At 37.5% G+C, this 13,127-nt stretch overlaps 1 protein-coding gene across 1 annotated transcript; it reads right to left on the bottom strand.

Annotated features, from left to right (window-relative positions):
• On the bottom strand, positions 1-8,592 carry LOC110372452 (D-3-phosphoglycerate dehydrogenase). The gene is made up of 8 exons (XM_021329185.3): positions 8,447-8,592; positions 7,926-8,067; positions 5,664-5,815; positions 5,069-5,288; positions 4,302-4,434; positions 3,528-3,643; positions 3,001-3,103; positions 1-2,015 (listed from the first exon to the last, which is right to left on the bottom strand). Exons 1-8 carry the CDS (start codon positions 8,536-8,538, stop codon positions 1,885-1,887), a joined length of 1,089 nt encoding a protein of 362 aa, XP_021184860.3. The 5' UTR covers positions 8,539-8,592; the 3' UTR covers positions 1-1,884.
• Positions 8,593-13,127: the final 4,535 nt, after the last annotated feature.

Below are 13,127 nucleotides of genomic sequence, written 5' to 3'. Positions count from 1 at the left end.
TATATTGATTAATTTTATTGGTGCATCCACAATCAGCTTCCAATTAATTTAGAAAAACATGCATACTTAAATAAAAAGTTCAAACCCTGCTCCCCCCTTTTTCCCCCGCCCCTTTTTCAAATAGTCTTTTCCTTTCTTTTTTTTATAATTTTATTTTATTTTTAAATAAACTAACTACATAACTAACTAAATAACTTCATGCATTCTGACAAAACTTATTTCAAAATAAACTTAACACTAAACTTAAACATAGCCTGTAAATTGAGTGCCTTTTCAAAGTAAAATTCTGCTACAAGAAACTTAAAAAAGAAAACGATTGTACCTGGTATAGTGATTTTTTTAAAACTAAGACTTATTCTAACCGTGCACAAAAATCCATTAAAGCAGCTTCATTAAATCTATCTTTATCAACAAAATATCAGCAATAGATTTAAAGAAGCTTTAATTTTTTTGGACGTTTTTGCAACTGACGGTTCTTATATAAATTAAACTAAACTTAAACATAGCCTGTAAATTGAGTGCCTTTTCAAAGTAAAATTCAGCTACAAGAAACTTAAAAAAGAAAACGATTGTACCTGTATAGTGATTTTTTAAAAACTAAGACTTATTCTAACCGTGCACAAAAATCCATTAAAGCAGCTTCATTAAATCTATCTTTATCAACAAAATAAAAAGTTTCAGCAATAGATTTAAAGAAGCTTTAATGTTTTTGGACGTTTCTGCAACTGACTTAATACTAGATACTTAAGACATAATAGACTTAATACTACCTATAAACCTACAACGATTTACTAACTTCGACGATACGATACGATTTTTTAATGTGATTGTTTGATTTAGAGAATTACTTAACTACTTAATCATGAAGGTTCTATTTGTTTTTGATTTTTTTTAACATGTTTAGTATTTAGACATGTCATATGTGAAAGGGTTTAGGTATACCTAAACTGTTTATATTCAAGACTAGCTTTTTCAGTAGTGAAAAAGTACTTTTTGTCAATAATTTTGCTTAACTGCTATCAGTGCTATAATGTATCATGATTAACATACGTATTGAGATATTGAAGGAGAATAAGCTGTGTACTGTACATATATAAATATTAAAACTTCGAGGATATGATGTGATGTAACGCGTGATACCTGATAGAGTTTTAAATGAATTAAACTGGTGTACATGGTACATTAATACATGACATTGCGCCGACCCCAAGTAAAATTTGGGAACAGGGCAGGAGAAAGAAGAAGAAGACACTGGTCTGCAAATTGCTATAATTTTTGTCCCAAAAGTGATATAAGTACCTATATAATTTCTTGTAGAATATTTGATACCTCATGGTCGACGCCGCATGTTTTCATGTTGTAACTTTGCGCCAGGGTCCGGGCTCCTGGACAGGTTTATGCGCTTCCAGCATTTTGTAGACTTCAGTGGAGCCACCAGCAGAAAAATTAGGAAAGCAGACCACCACCATGTGGGATAAATAGCTTGAAAGAGAGAGAGAGTGGCGCATCTATACCTACCAGAATTAGTGTGTAATTATTATAAGTGTAGTGGTAAGTAAGTAAATGGTGATTATAATCAATGGTAGGTACTGTATAATGCTTTAGTTAGAAATTACCAAACAATTTTGCTGACCTTAAAAAAAATTGACAAACATCGTAAACATCGCGTTTTTAGAACTTTCGGAGGAGTACGTCTTCAAATCCCGACGCGCTAGTGCAACTTTATGTTATGGACTTCGATTACGTATCATAAATTCTACAAGAATTCATTCTATATTTCACTTTTGGGACAAAAATGCTGTAGACCAGTGTTATTATTTACCAGAATAAATTAAACTATACTTAAATATAGTTGTAACAGAGAGATATAATGGAACTCCATGTTCAAGCCTGCTTGTTGAGGACGCGGGTGACCTCGGCGAGGGGAGTGCTGTAGCTGCCAGGCTTCACGAGGTTCACCAGCTGCTCCGCTATCTCCTGTCCCACTCGCACTTGGGCTTCCTTCGTTGAAGCACCTGCGATAAAAAAACATAGCTATAGTTTCTAAGGAACCTCTGCACGAACCCGGATAAAAAGTAGCACATAGCCTGACTGTCTAACAGTGAAAGAATTTTTCAAATCGGACCAGTACTTCCTGAGATTAGCGCGTTCAAACAAACAAACTCATCGGCTTTATAGTATTACTAGCTTTCCGCCCGCGGTTTCACTCTTGGACCGATTTAGCTGCTTCCCGTAGCCGGATGGTGACAAACCCTATGTCCTTCTCCTGGCTCTAAACTACCTCCCTGCCAATTTTCTGCTAAATCGGTTCAGCCGTTCTTGAGTTATAAGTGGAGTAACTAACACGACTTTCTTCTTCTTCTTCTTCTTCTTCTTAGCGTTTATCCCGTCTTGTGACGGGGTCCGCTTTCCGTATCTTCTTCTTCCACTTCGCTCTATCCTGGACATCTTCCTCTTTGAGTTCGCAGATTTCCATGTCTATCTTAACTAACACGACTTTATTTTATATATATAGATATACATAGATAGATAATAGCATAGATGTAGAATTTAGAAGTAAGGACGGAGGATAGAGTCTCTTCATAGAGTGGCAATAGTTTTGTGGCGTACCAAATCGCTTATTCAATGTAAGTGATTGTAATGCAAAATAAGTTGAATACAGTGAGATATGTAGGCACACCTCATAACCAGCATACAGTTATGTACCTATATACTTAACGTACAATTTTAAAAGTACCTAAAACGCAATGCTTATGTGTTCTGGATAATAATGTCGAGACACCTTTTTTCACACACGGTCGTTTAGCCTCATGGTATCTAAGTTATGATTAATTAACTTGTGTTATGGGTTACACAACTGAAAAACTATATATAGCTACATATATACATATTATACCCAGACCACGGCCAAGAACCGGGAATCGAACCTGGGACCTCAGGTTCGGCAGTCTACTATCGACATGGTGTCATGATGCCATAAGCTAAGAAGAATAAGCTTACCTAAATGAGGAGTAGCAATGACAGCTGTGTGCTGGATGATCTCCAAGGTCAGAGGATCTGTAGGCGGCTCCTGCTCGAAGACGTCAAGAGCTGCTCCGCCAACCTGGTCAATACGACATTCATAACATCATATTACGTTGATAATACACCTTACAAATGTATTATTTACGTCTAAAATATATGTTTCAGTTTGTGTTTCAAGAATGTTGCATCATACTAGAGTTGCCGTAAAAGAAGTTGTGGTGGCCTAGTGGGTAAAGCACCAACCTCATGTATGAGTTCGTGGGTTCGATTCCAGGTCAGGCAAGTACAAATGCAACTTTTCTAAGTATCTTAGGCACCAATGGCTGATAAAAAGAGGAAGGAAAACCTGGACTAAAAAGTCTGAGATCGCCAACCCGCATTGAGAAAGTGTGGTGATTAACGCTCAATCCTTCTCCGTGTGAGAGGAGCCTGTGCCCAGCAGTGGGACGATAAAAAGACTGTTACTGGGTGAGGTACAAAGATAAGCTGAAAGACAAACTCACCTGTCCAGAGTTCAGTCCATCGAGGAGGTCACGTTCCTGGATAAGACCGCCGCGGCCTACGTTCACAATCTTGATGCCTTTCTTACATTGGCCCAGGACTTTGGCGTTGATGAAATCTGTTAACAATATATAGGTTAGTACCTGGACTGTGGGATTGTGCCAAACAGTAACAGAAAAGAGGTGGGGTTGGGTCATTAAAATGTGACACTCCAATCAGTAACAATCTCCTACTATTACAAAAAATCCAATCTTGGATCCGCATGTGTCCGAATGTGTCGAAAAAAATAGGTACTTGTATCTCAAGAAAAACATATCAACATATTTGAGTAATCGACTGACCTGTACACCACTTTAACTAAGCATGCTCATGAATATTAACAAACCACACAATGTGTTAGGTAAGACCAATTGTTTTAAAATTACTTGTAACTAACCACTAATTAACTCGGTCGTAAACTATCTCGATAATTTTCTTCATGACCTAATAATTCGTGAAATAAATCAACACAAGAAGCTTTCTATGCAATCGTTGAATCAGTGGAAAATCGCTTATAATCGCAAATAAATTATGTTTCATAGAATAAAAATATATGAACTGGCTAGCACATTTTATACAAAAAGTAGTTGTTTACGTGCAAATGCAGTGTAATGCTCTTTAAATGCCCTTGATTAAAATCAATTCAAATACATCCATTATTACCTACACTGAATTAAACCTAGTCACAAAAATATTTGATGACGCTAATACCTAGTTGCTTATAAATGCGTACTTACTTTTAGTAGAGGCAATGAGAGGAGTGTGCAGTGTAATGTAATCAGCCAGAGGCCAGATCTGTTCGAGCTCCATCTTGGTGGCGTGGAAGCTGGCGCACTGCTCCGCCGTCACGAACGGGTCGTAGCCGATGATCTGTGTAACACGTGTCTTTCATAAGCTTCCAGTTAAAAACTCAATTGGCATCAGCAGACAATGAAATAAATAATTCCATTAAAATTCGCCCATTGTTGCAAGCGAGCGCTAATTAGAGCTAAAGCAAGTTATGCACAACTATAGTCTAAATAAGGGCAGATTTTTTTATTAGCAGGGTAAAAGTTAAAATTTGCATCAGACGCTATTTCATCAGAAAAGTCGCAGGAATATTTCCATTAGGCAAAGTAATATTGCCCCCTTATCTTATCGGTCATTCACGAGTTCTGTGGATATTTAAGTTTACATACATTTGTGTCAACATCACTTATTGTTAGATCAATACATTTGATGGTCAAGTTCATCCTCAATACACACATGGGTAAACTCTGCTAGTTTATTCAACTCCAAATGCAATTAATATTTCTACACAATCCAAATTCCATTTCCGTTTATGGAAACATAAGAAAATCGTTAAAAAATGCTGTTGACGACGATGCTCGTTTCTCAAGTCGTGGTTTGCCGTCAAAGTGACATTATTCACAATAAAAATGCCGCTTTGACGGCTAAGCACGCCATAGAAATGTGTTGAGGTTATTCACTGATATCGCACAGACCTAGAGTAAAGAAAGTTTACCTTCATGCCGAAGGAGTGCATGCGGACGGCGACTTCTCTGCCGACCCTGCCGAGACCGAGGATGGCGAGAGTCTTGCCATTGAGTTCCGTGCCGGTGTAGAGGGCGCGGTCCCACCTGCCGGCGCGCAGGGCTGCGGCGGCAGGCACCACATGCCTCGACAGGTTGAGGATCAGGCTGCAGGTCAGCTCGCAGGCGCTGAGGGCATTTGCTCCGGGGGCACTGTAACAAACGTAAACGAAATATCATGACAAATGTTCCACTTTTATTTCTCCTGCCTTGCTTCTAAAATGTTTCTTCCATTCATAGCTTTTTTTTTGTTTTCTCCATGCAATCATATTCATACTCAACAGAGAGAAACGGCGAAATAAAGAAGTCCAACATTTTTTCCAAAATGTGTTTTTAAATGATTAGTGCAATAACGGATAATAAGAAAAAATATCCTGACGAATTGAGAACCTCCTCCTTTTGGGAAGTCGGCTAAAAACCTAAATGGACACGACATGAGACAAAAATCGCCCGCTTACAAGAAAAAAAATGAAAGTTCTAGAACATGAAAGAAAATTAAAACTTGTCATGACTAGCTTTGTTACTTACTTGATGACCCCCACGCCTCTCTCCTGCGCGGCCGTGACGTCGATGTTGTCCACGCCAGCACCAGCCCTGCCCACCACCTTCAGCTTCGCGCCAGCTTCCAGCACTTCCTTGGTCACTTGAGACGCTGATCTTACCACTAACGCGTCATATTTCTGTTAAAACATCGAAAAGCTTCATTACTTTGCCTAGATTAAGTACTTTGATAGAAAGATTTTTTTTTTGGAAGTGAGGGTAGCGTGAAATGTGGTAAGTACAATTGTGACCTAATAGTTAAAGCCGTTAAATTAGCCATGTAATTAATGGTTAAGAGCGTATACGCTCGGCGCGCGATGTCAACTTTAGGTAATTCAACGCAAAAAACCGCGCAGACTAGCGTCGCGGCTGTGTGCGTGCCTATCATACTTCACGTATAGTCACACAAACCATTTTGATCCTTTCGAGTGAAATTGGTAGAACAAAAAATATATTATTTAGTAAATAGTTAATAGCGGGAAAATAGTGTAAGTCTATGGATGTCTAAAATATAAAAGCATGAAAATAAGTCGTTAATACTTACACTCTTTTGCAAAAAAATCGGGCACCTATGAAAACCTTGGTTTTGAGGACTTTCTGTATATTACATACAATTTTCAACAGTACTAAATAGTCGACTAATGATTAATGACAATGTTAAGAGTTTCTGTATTTTAACCGATTTCAAAAAAAGAAAGAAGGAGGTTTCAATTAGATTGTTTTGTGATTGTTCTCAATTTGATTGTTCTCGATTTCTCAAAGACGCCTGGACCGATTTGAAAAATTGATTGTTTATTTTATATGAATGGTCCAGTCCATCCAGACCGAAAAATTGTGGTCAAATAACAACAATTGCCGGAAAGCCAAATATTGGTGAAGAGCTTGGGTTTATCATTGCAAATAAAGTTTTAAGTTATCTATCCTATATGCTTCAAAAGTTATTCGAGATCAAAAGTCAAAATTTGGGTATATCCAAAATGAAAAAAAAAAATATTGCTCGATTCGTAACAGACATCTGCAATAAGTGATTTCTAGCCTAAGGAGTCCGCCATATTGGATTTAGACTCGCGACACATTTTTTTTCGAGTTATTCATAGCAAGCCCTTTCATTTGATACCCATATCGTAGGAATGCATTAAAAACATTTTTTTATCCATCTTGGGTATACCGCCATATTGGATATAGAATCATACATTGTCATTAAAACTGAACATTCAAACAAAATTTCAACTCAATCGATAAAAAAATATGCTTCAAAATTGAGCTTTAAATAAAATAGTAATGTATCAAGATTTGTTGGTCGCGCTTGAAATGTACTCTATTCTCGGTATCCACGGCAGAGGTTATTCACCCTACGCGATGTGACGGAGCGACACGTCCTCTCTGTGAAGCCTTGCGGCGGTCTGGTTTGAGTTGACTCGCGTGCAGCGTTTATAGTAGTTTTAAATAATTTATAAAAAATAAAAACGAGAGATTAAATTATAATATAAAGTTTATGTTTTAAAGAAAGAGTTATATTACTATAGTAAATAATTGTTATATTAAATTAAGTAAGATAGATAGGTAAAAAAAGCATTTGAAATTCACAATTTTTCACATTGTTAAAATATTTTTTTCTGAAAGATAGAGACCTAAATCAAAAAATGTTTTCAACTAACTATAGGCATGGGGATTTCGTCTATGAGTAAAAAAATAAATATGATTAGATTTGCCACTGTTTTCACATGAATTTAAGCTTCGAAATAGACGCTGAACGAGAATTTTATAAAACATCTGTTACGTTATAGGGGTTTTAAGTATTTAAACTACACAAATTGAAATTTATGTTCAATTAACTATATAGACAGTGAAATTACCTTGCGTTATTAAAAAATAACATAGTTATAGGATAAGTAGTTACTGAGAAACAGTGGTTTGAAAAGTACCATTTTAGGCCAAATGACGCGCGGTTGACGTACACGCTCTTAATTTGTAGCTTAATGAATATGCTCATGGACGAACTATTAAAACTATAATTATGAGGGGCAGGCCAACGTTCAGGAAAAAAATGTTTTTCGTAATACAGGAATATCACGATGTTGATAAATTCATAGAATTAAATGCAATCCCAAAACAAAAGAGTACAATCAGACGATATTAAACTCGACAGCAAACAAAAAATACTCTGAAGATAAAAAGTGCAACAACCACGTGCAATAAAAATGACCGATAAGCAACGTGTACAATTATTGATGCGTGTGTAGCACCTACCGGTATCTCTTGGAGCAGTTCTTCTTTGCTGATCTTCGGCTTGTTGATGACACTGATGCCATGCGAGTTGAGTATGTCCGTGCAGTTGGACCCGACGCCATCGACGACCAGCACTGAATTAATTTGTAGAACCATTTTGTTGCTGAGAAAAAGGAATATTAAGATTAATAAAATAAGTAAAATCAACGTAGAATCGGGGAATATATTTGAATTCAAGCACGTGGCCACTGCACCTACATTGGTGTAGGACGGTGTCTAACCGGTTTCTTTACAATTATATCCTTCGATTTAAGGTGATTAGGCACGATACAAGCTAAAATAAAACGAAAAGTGCAAAAAACTTGAAAAATTGAGCTGCAATTTTTTTTTATCGGAGTACCTACTTAATAAAAATTAGTAACGGCCCAGTAAAATAATTCACTTGCCTTGAATGCCCTATCGTATTCATAATTAATGATTTGAGTTTATTCTATGAGTAGATTAGCTAACGTTAAAACTTTAAAAAACTTATTGGTACTCACGAGTGACGGTTGATGGCTGAGGGTGCTCGATGTTGCGCGTCTGGAGTCTGGACAAATACTGAGGAATGAGCGAATTTATGTTCCGAGCGCATGGAGCTGCGTGGCGCTCGGTCGCCACTTATCTTCGTTAACGGCCAATGAACGAACGACAATGTCCCGGCATTATATAGTCTGTGTTTGCACTCGGATCTGCTACTACGACACGGAGTCACACCAAGCAAATCTCGGTGTGCACTCCAAGATGCTACAGCACCAATTTTGGGCCCGTGTGGACATGATAAAATCTCATGTTTACAGATTTCATTACATAAATCTAAAATAGGAACTTGATAAGATTAGTCAGTAAGTATGGGTCGACTTTTAAGGAAAGTATAGGTATGATTACCGTATCAACATCAATAGGATTTATTATGGTTTAATGTTTGAACAATCGGTAATTTTGTTTTTGTCTGGGGCCCGATTCTGCTAGGCTAGCTAATAATGTGACAATTGGATAACAATGTAATCGCAATAGCAGTTTTAACTTTATCGCGCATTCTGCTAGTAGTGTAAGACGAATCGTATTCCAATGACATTCGATTGGTTTGCGATTGATCTGCCATTTAGTCTATACGGTAGTTTGCTTTATAATTATATTTCAATCGTAAATCATTTGCAGACAAAATTATTGAATGACAGAAAAGGATACAAACGTTTACTTATTTCAAAGAAAAAATAGCGGAAAGCCACATATGCTTCAATCGTGTTCTCCTATAACTGAAGGAGCACAAATCTATAAATAACTTTTTATAATTATGCATGTAATGTGTATCCTTTGTTGGAGTTCCTTTTGAATAAAATAAAATAAAAAAATCTTAATCGAGTCGTGCGTGATTGGATCGTAGTCGAATGTGAATCGTATGTCGCTTAAGCAAAATTAGTAGAATCGGGCCCCAGTCGTATGTGTCACTTAAGTAAAATTAGCAGAATCGAGCCCCTGCTAGACTATAGTAGTGCGTCGTGATGTCAGAAGAGGTCGGTGTTGCGTCTCGCGCCTTTGTTTGCGTAAACATGTTTATCACATTCAAGTTCGCTTTCGATTGCTCATTTAGTATTTCATAATACGATAACGTAGCTCGCTGATCCTTTAGGTATTGGTATGAACGATTTGCTCCTTTTTTTAGGGTTCCGTGCCCAAAGTGTAAAACTGGACCTAATTGTTTTCGTTCCTCCGCTCGTCCGCCGTCCGTCCGTGTGTCACCAGGCTGAATCTCTCGAACCATGATAATTAGAGAGTTGAAAATTTTACAGATGATGTATTTCGGTTGCCGCTATAACAACAAACACTGAAAACTAGAATAAAAATATTTGGGGGGCTCCCTTACAACAAACGTCATTTTTTTGCTCATTTTTGCTTGATATCAATAACGACAACAGGTAGATGCTTGAAATATCACAGAATATGGAATATATTATAAATGTATAATAATTATGGAACGTTTTATAAATAATAATACGGAACCCTGCTTACATCGAACTATGATTTGGTTTCAAATGTATGAGAAACGGTATTCAACAACACGAAACATCCTCGCCTGCAACGACAACGTAGCCTTTGCCTTCGATTTTTATTTATATTATTCAACTCAGTACTTATTTGTTTCATTTCGTATCATTTATTTGCGTTCCACAAGTTTCTTGACACGGGGTTTAAGCAGGCTTTTTGTAGCTATGGACAATTGTGGGCCCTGTTAGGCCCTATGCAGAAGGGCTGCATAGTGCACGGGGGACCTTACTCTGTAGATATAATATTGCCATTCTTATTCTTACTCTGTAGATATTAGATACCTGTAGGTATGTTACCTCTTTGCATTCAGCTGACATATAACTCTTTGCGGTCAGTATTTTACTAGGAGTTTATTAAAACGTAGTGATTATATACTCTCTGGATTTTATAACCAAACCAAGTGGGTCATGTCAGAGTCACAAATATGGGAAATATTATTGTTTTATTATAATATACTATTTTTTAGTACTTTTACCATTCAAGCTACTTTTCCTTTCCCGTTACATAGGTACTACTAGTGCATAAGCTGCGTTACCAATGCATGCTTTATCGAAGAAACTTTATTACGATGTCATGAAGAGCGGCCAAGAGGATACCATCCTGGAATCAGTCGGGATGGAGGGAGAGACTGCAAACGAAGCATCAACAAGACCAACTACAGATGTGGGTTGCTCCACCAGAACCCACAGGAAGACGTACGCCGTACAAACTCAATGGAGTCCCAGTGACAAGAACTTTCGCAATGAGTACACGAACACAGAGAATGATACAGAAGGCTCAATAGCCAGCAGATACATTGCTGTACAAAAAACTGCTTGTTGCGCAAACTTGGCTATAAACAGAGCTCGCAGCGTTCAAACATCATCTGTAGGTTGTCAGAACTCATTGGCCGAGACTCCACAAAAATCATTGTCAGACAGAAAGACACAAGCTAGTCAGAAGGTTGTGGAAGTAAGGGGTTTTCAACTCGAAAAAAGAGGTTTTGCGCAGCATACACTGTCAACTGTAAAACGTCCCATTGAAATACCGGCACGTGCTGCTGCAGCACGGGCGGGACCTGCACCTGGACCTGCACCCTCACGCACACCTGTACTTACACCTGCGCGGACCCCTGCTCGCGCCTCTTCCCGAATAACTGCCCGCTCGCCTGCACGAACACCCGCTCCTGCACCGTCACTGCCAATATCACAACCAGCCACCATCAGGGCATACGATACAAAATCGACAAGGACGGAAAGGACGCAACTTCTAGAAGTCACAACAATGACTGAATATGATACAGTGGAAAGAGGCCATGAGACCTGTAACTGCGAAGAGTACCTGCCTATTCCTTGCAAGAGAGGACTGACTGCATGTCGCAACTTCACGCTAGGAACGGCGGAATTCCGCCGCAGTCAGAACGAACAGAATAGTACGAAACTCATTGGAGGGTGTCGTGTGCCCGTCACCAAGAACCAAAAATGCAGATTGTGACGAATTCAGTTATACATAAGTATATGACCAGCTTTTTATTTATTTTTTGCCTTATACCTAACTTTTATTTTAGCAAAAATGTGTTACAACGCATTCAATTTTATAGCACTTTAGAAAACTATAGTTTTCGTTAACGCATTTTTGTAAATATTGTTTATTAAAAAAAATAATCTATTAATAATTAGTTTTTTTAACCCTCACCCTTTCCCTTACTTTCAAAAACCATGAGTTGAAGCATTCCTATAGTGACATTTAATCCTTAATTATAATTATTGATTCGGAGAGTCCTTTTCTCAAAGTGTAACTGAAGTGTACTACTTAGGAAGTAGGTAGGTACTTACCAAGTTTCTTACAAAAATACCAATAAAAATAGTAATTTTTAGAATCGACCGGCAACAAAAGACGCATTGCTCAGTGTTGCGGGGAAGCAGCAACGCAACCGATTATAATCGCTCACCATTAGGCTTATCTGCATATTTTGTCCCCAAGCCATTTGGCAATTCATTCCTACATCACTTACGCTATAGTCATGGAGAACATAATCACTCGCGGAGGTGTCATAACGCCTAAGAAATTGACGCGCCAAAATGCGGATGTGCGGGGGATGAGGAACGTTACGCCTTGTTTGGACCCAACCATATTTTGTAATACCTACTAAAAATCTTTGACGGATGTCTCAAAGAACGCGAACGCCTACTTAGTTTACTTGTAACTGATCGTTTTTTTTATGCCCATTGCCCACCGTAGGAATTTAAACTAGAAGAAGGCGCCTGACCTACATGCATTACGGCATCTCTGCTCATATTTCCTTACTCTGTGTCAATGATTAGCTAGTCAACAAAACTAGCTCTGGTTTATATAACTTTTTACTAAAAAACTTGTAAGTAGTTAAAACTGGTTAAAAAACGTTTTGGGTTGTTGCAGCACTCATCGTTCGTTATCTTCGTTCCGTGGAGATATTTACGGCATGCCAGGGTGCACGGCCACTTATGACGCCCTGTCAACACCAGCCACTGTGGAACCAAACATGGATAATGTATTGTGCACTAATGGCTGCTCCTAATATTCTATCCATCCATGAATTGGTTACTAGAGATAGAAAGACATTTACCCCCGTGTTAAAATATACAAGTAATGTGTACACAGATACTTACATACTTCGTCGCCTAATCAATGTTCTTGTACATAATTATGTTACTATTTTTTTACATCCTTTTTTTAAAGATAAGTAGATTAAGTTTGTACCTCTATATATATAAGTGTGTACAATGTACATATTAGATGGAACAAAATAAATGAAAGTTCTTATCTAGTAAAAGAATCAATATTTATTTATACATTTTGTGAAATATCATAAGTTCACAGAATTATATCATATGTTGTGTGGAAAAAAAAAGTTTGTGTGTGTGTAAGGTAAGTAGGCAAGTACCTACTCAAGATGTTAAAATAATTGTATGTTTTAAGTATTTGTTGACTATTTTTAAGGGTCTATGTTTTAGGGATGTAGGTCAATGTCAGTTGGTACCTATAAACGGTTTCGTACTTTGTACGATTATTTCAAAAATAATCTTCTGACCACAACGAACAACAAAAAACGTAGTGTAAGTGTAATGTGGTAATTAATTATATCAGAGATAAAATAGGGACAAGTTAAAATAAAAA

This window comes from Helicoverpa armigera, chromosome 1 (assembly GCF_030705265.1).
Source record: "Helicoverpa armigera isolate CAAS_96S chromosome 1, ASM3070526v1, whole genome shotgun sequence".
Classification (NCBI taxonomy): domain Eukaryota; kingdom Metazoa; phylum Arthropoda; class Insecta; order Lepidoptera; family Noctuidae; genus Helicoverpa; species Helicoverpa armigera.
The sequence above is the reverse complement of the archived record's forward strand: the minus strand, read 5'-3'. Positions and strand labels throughout refer to the sequence as shown.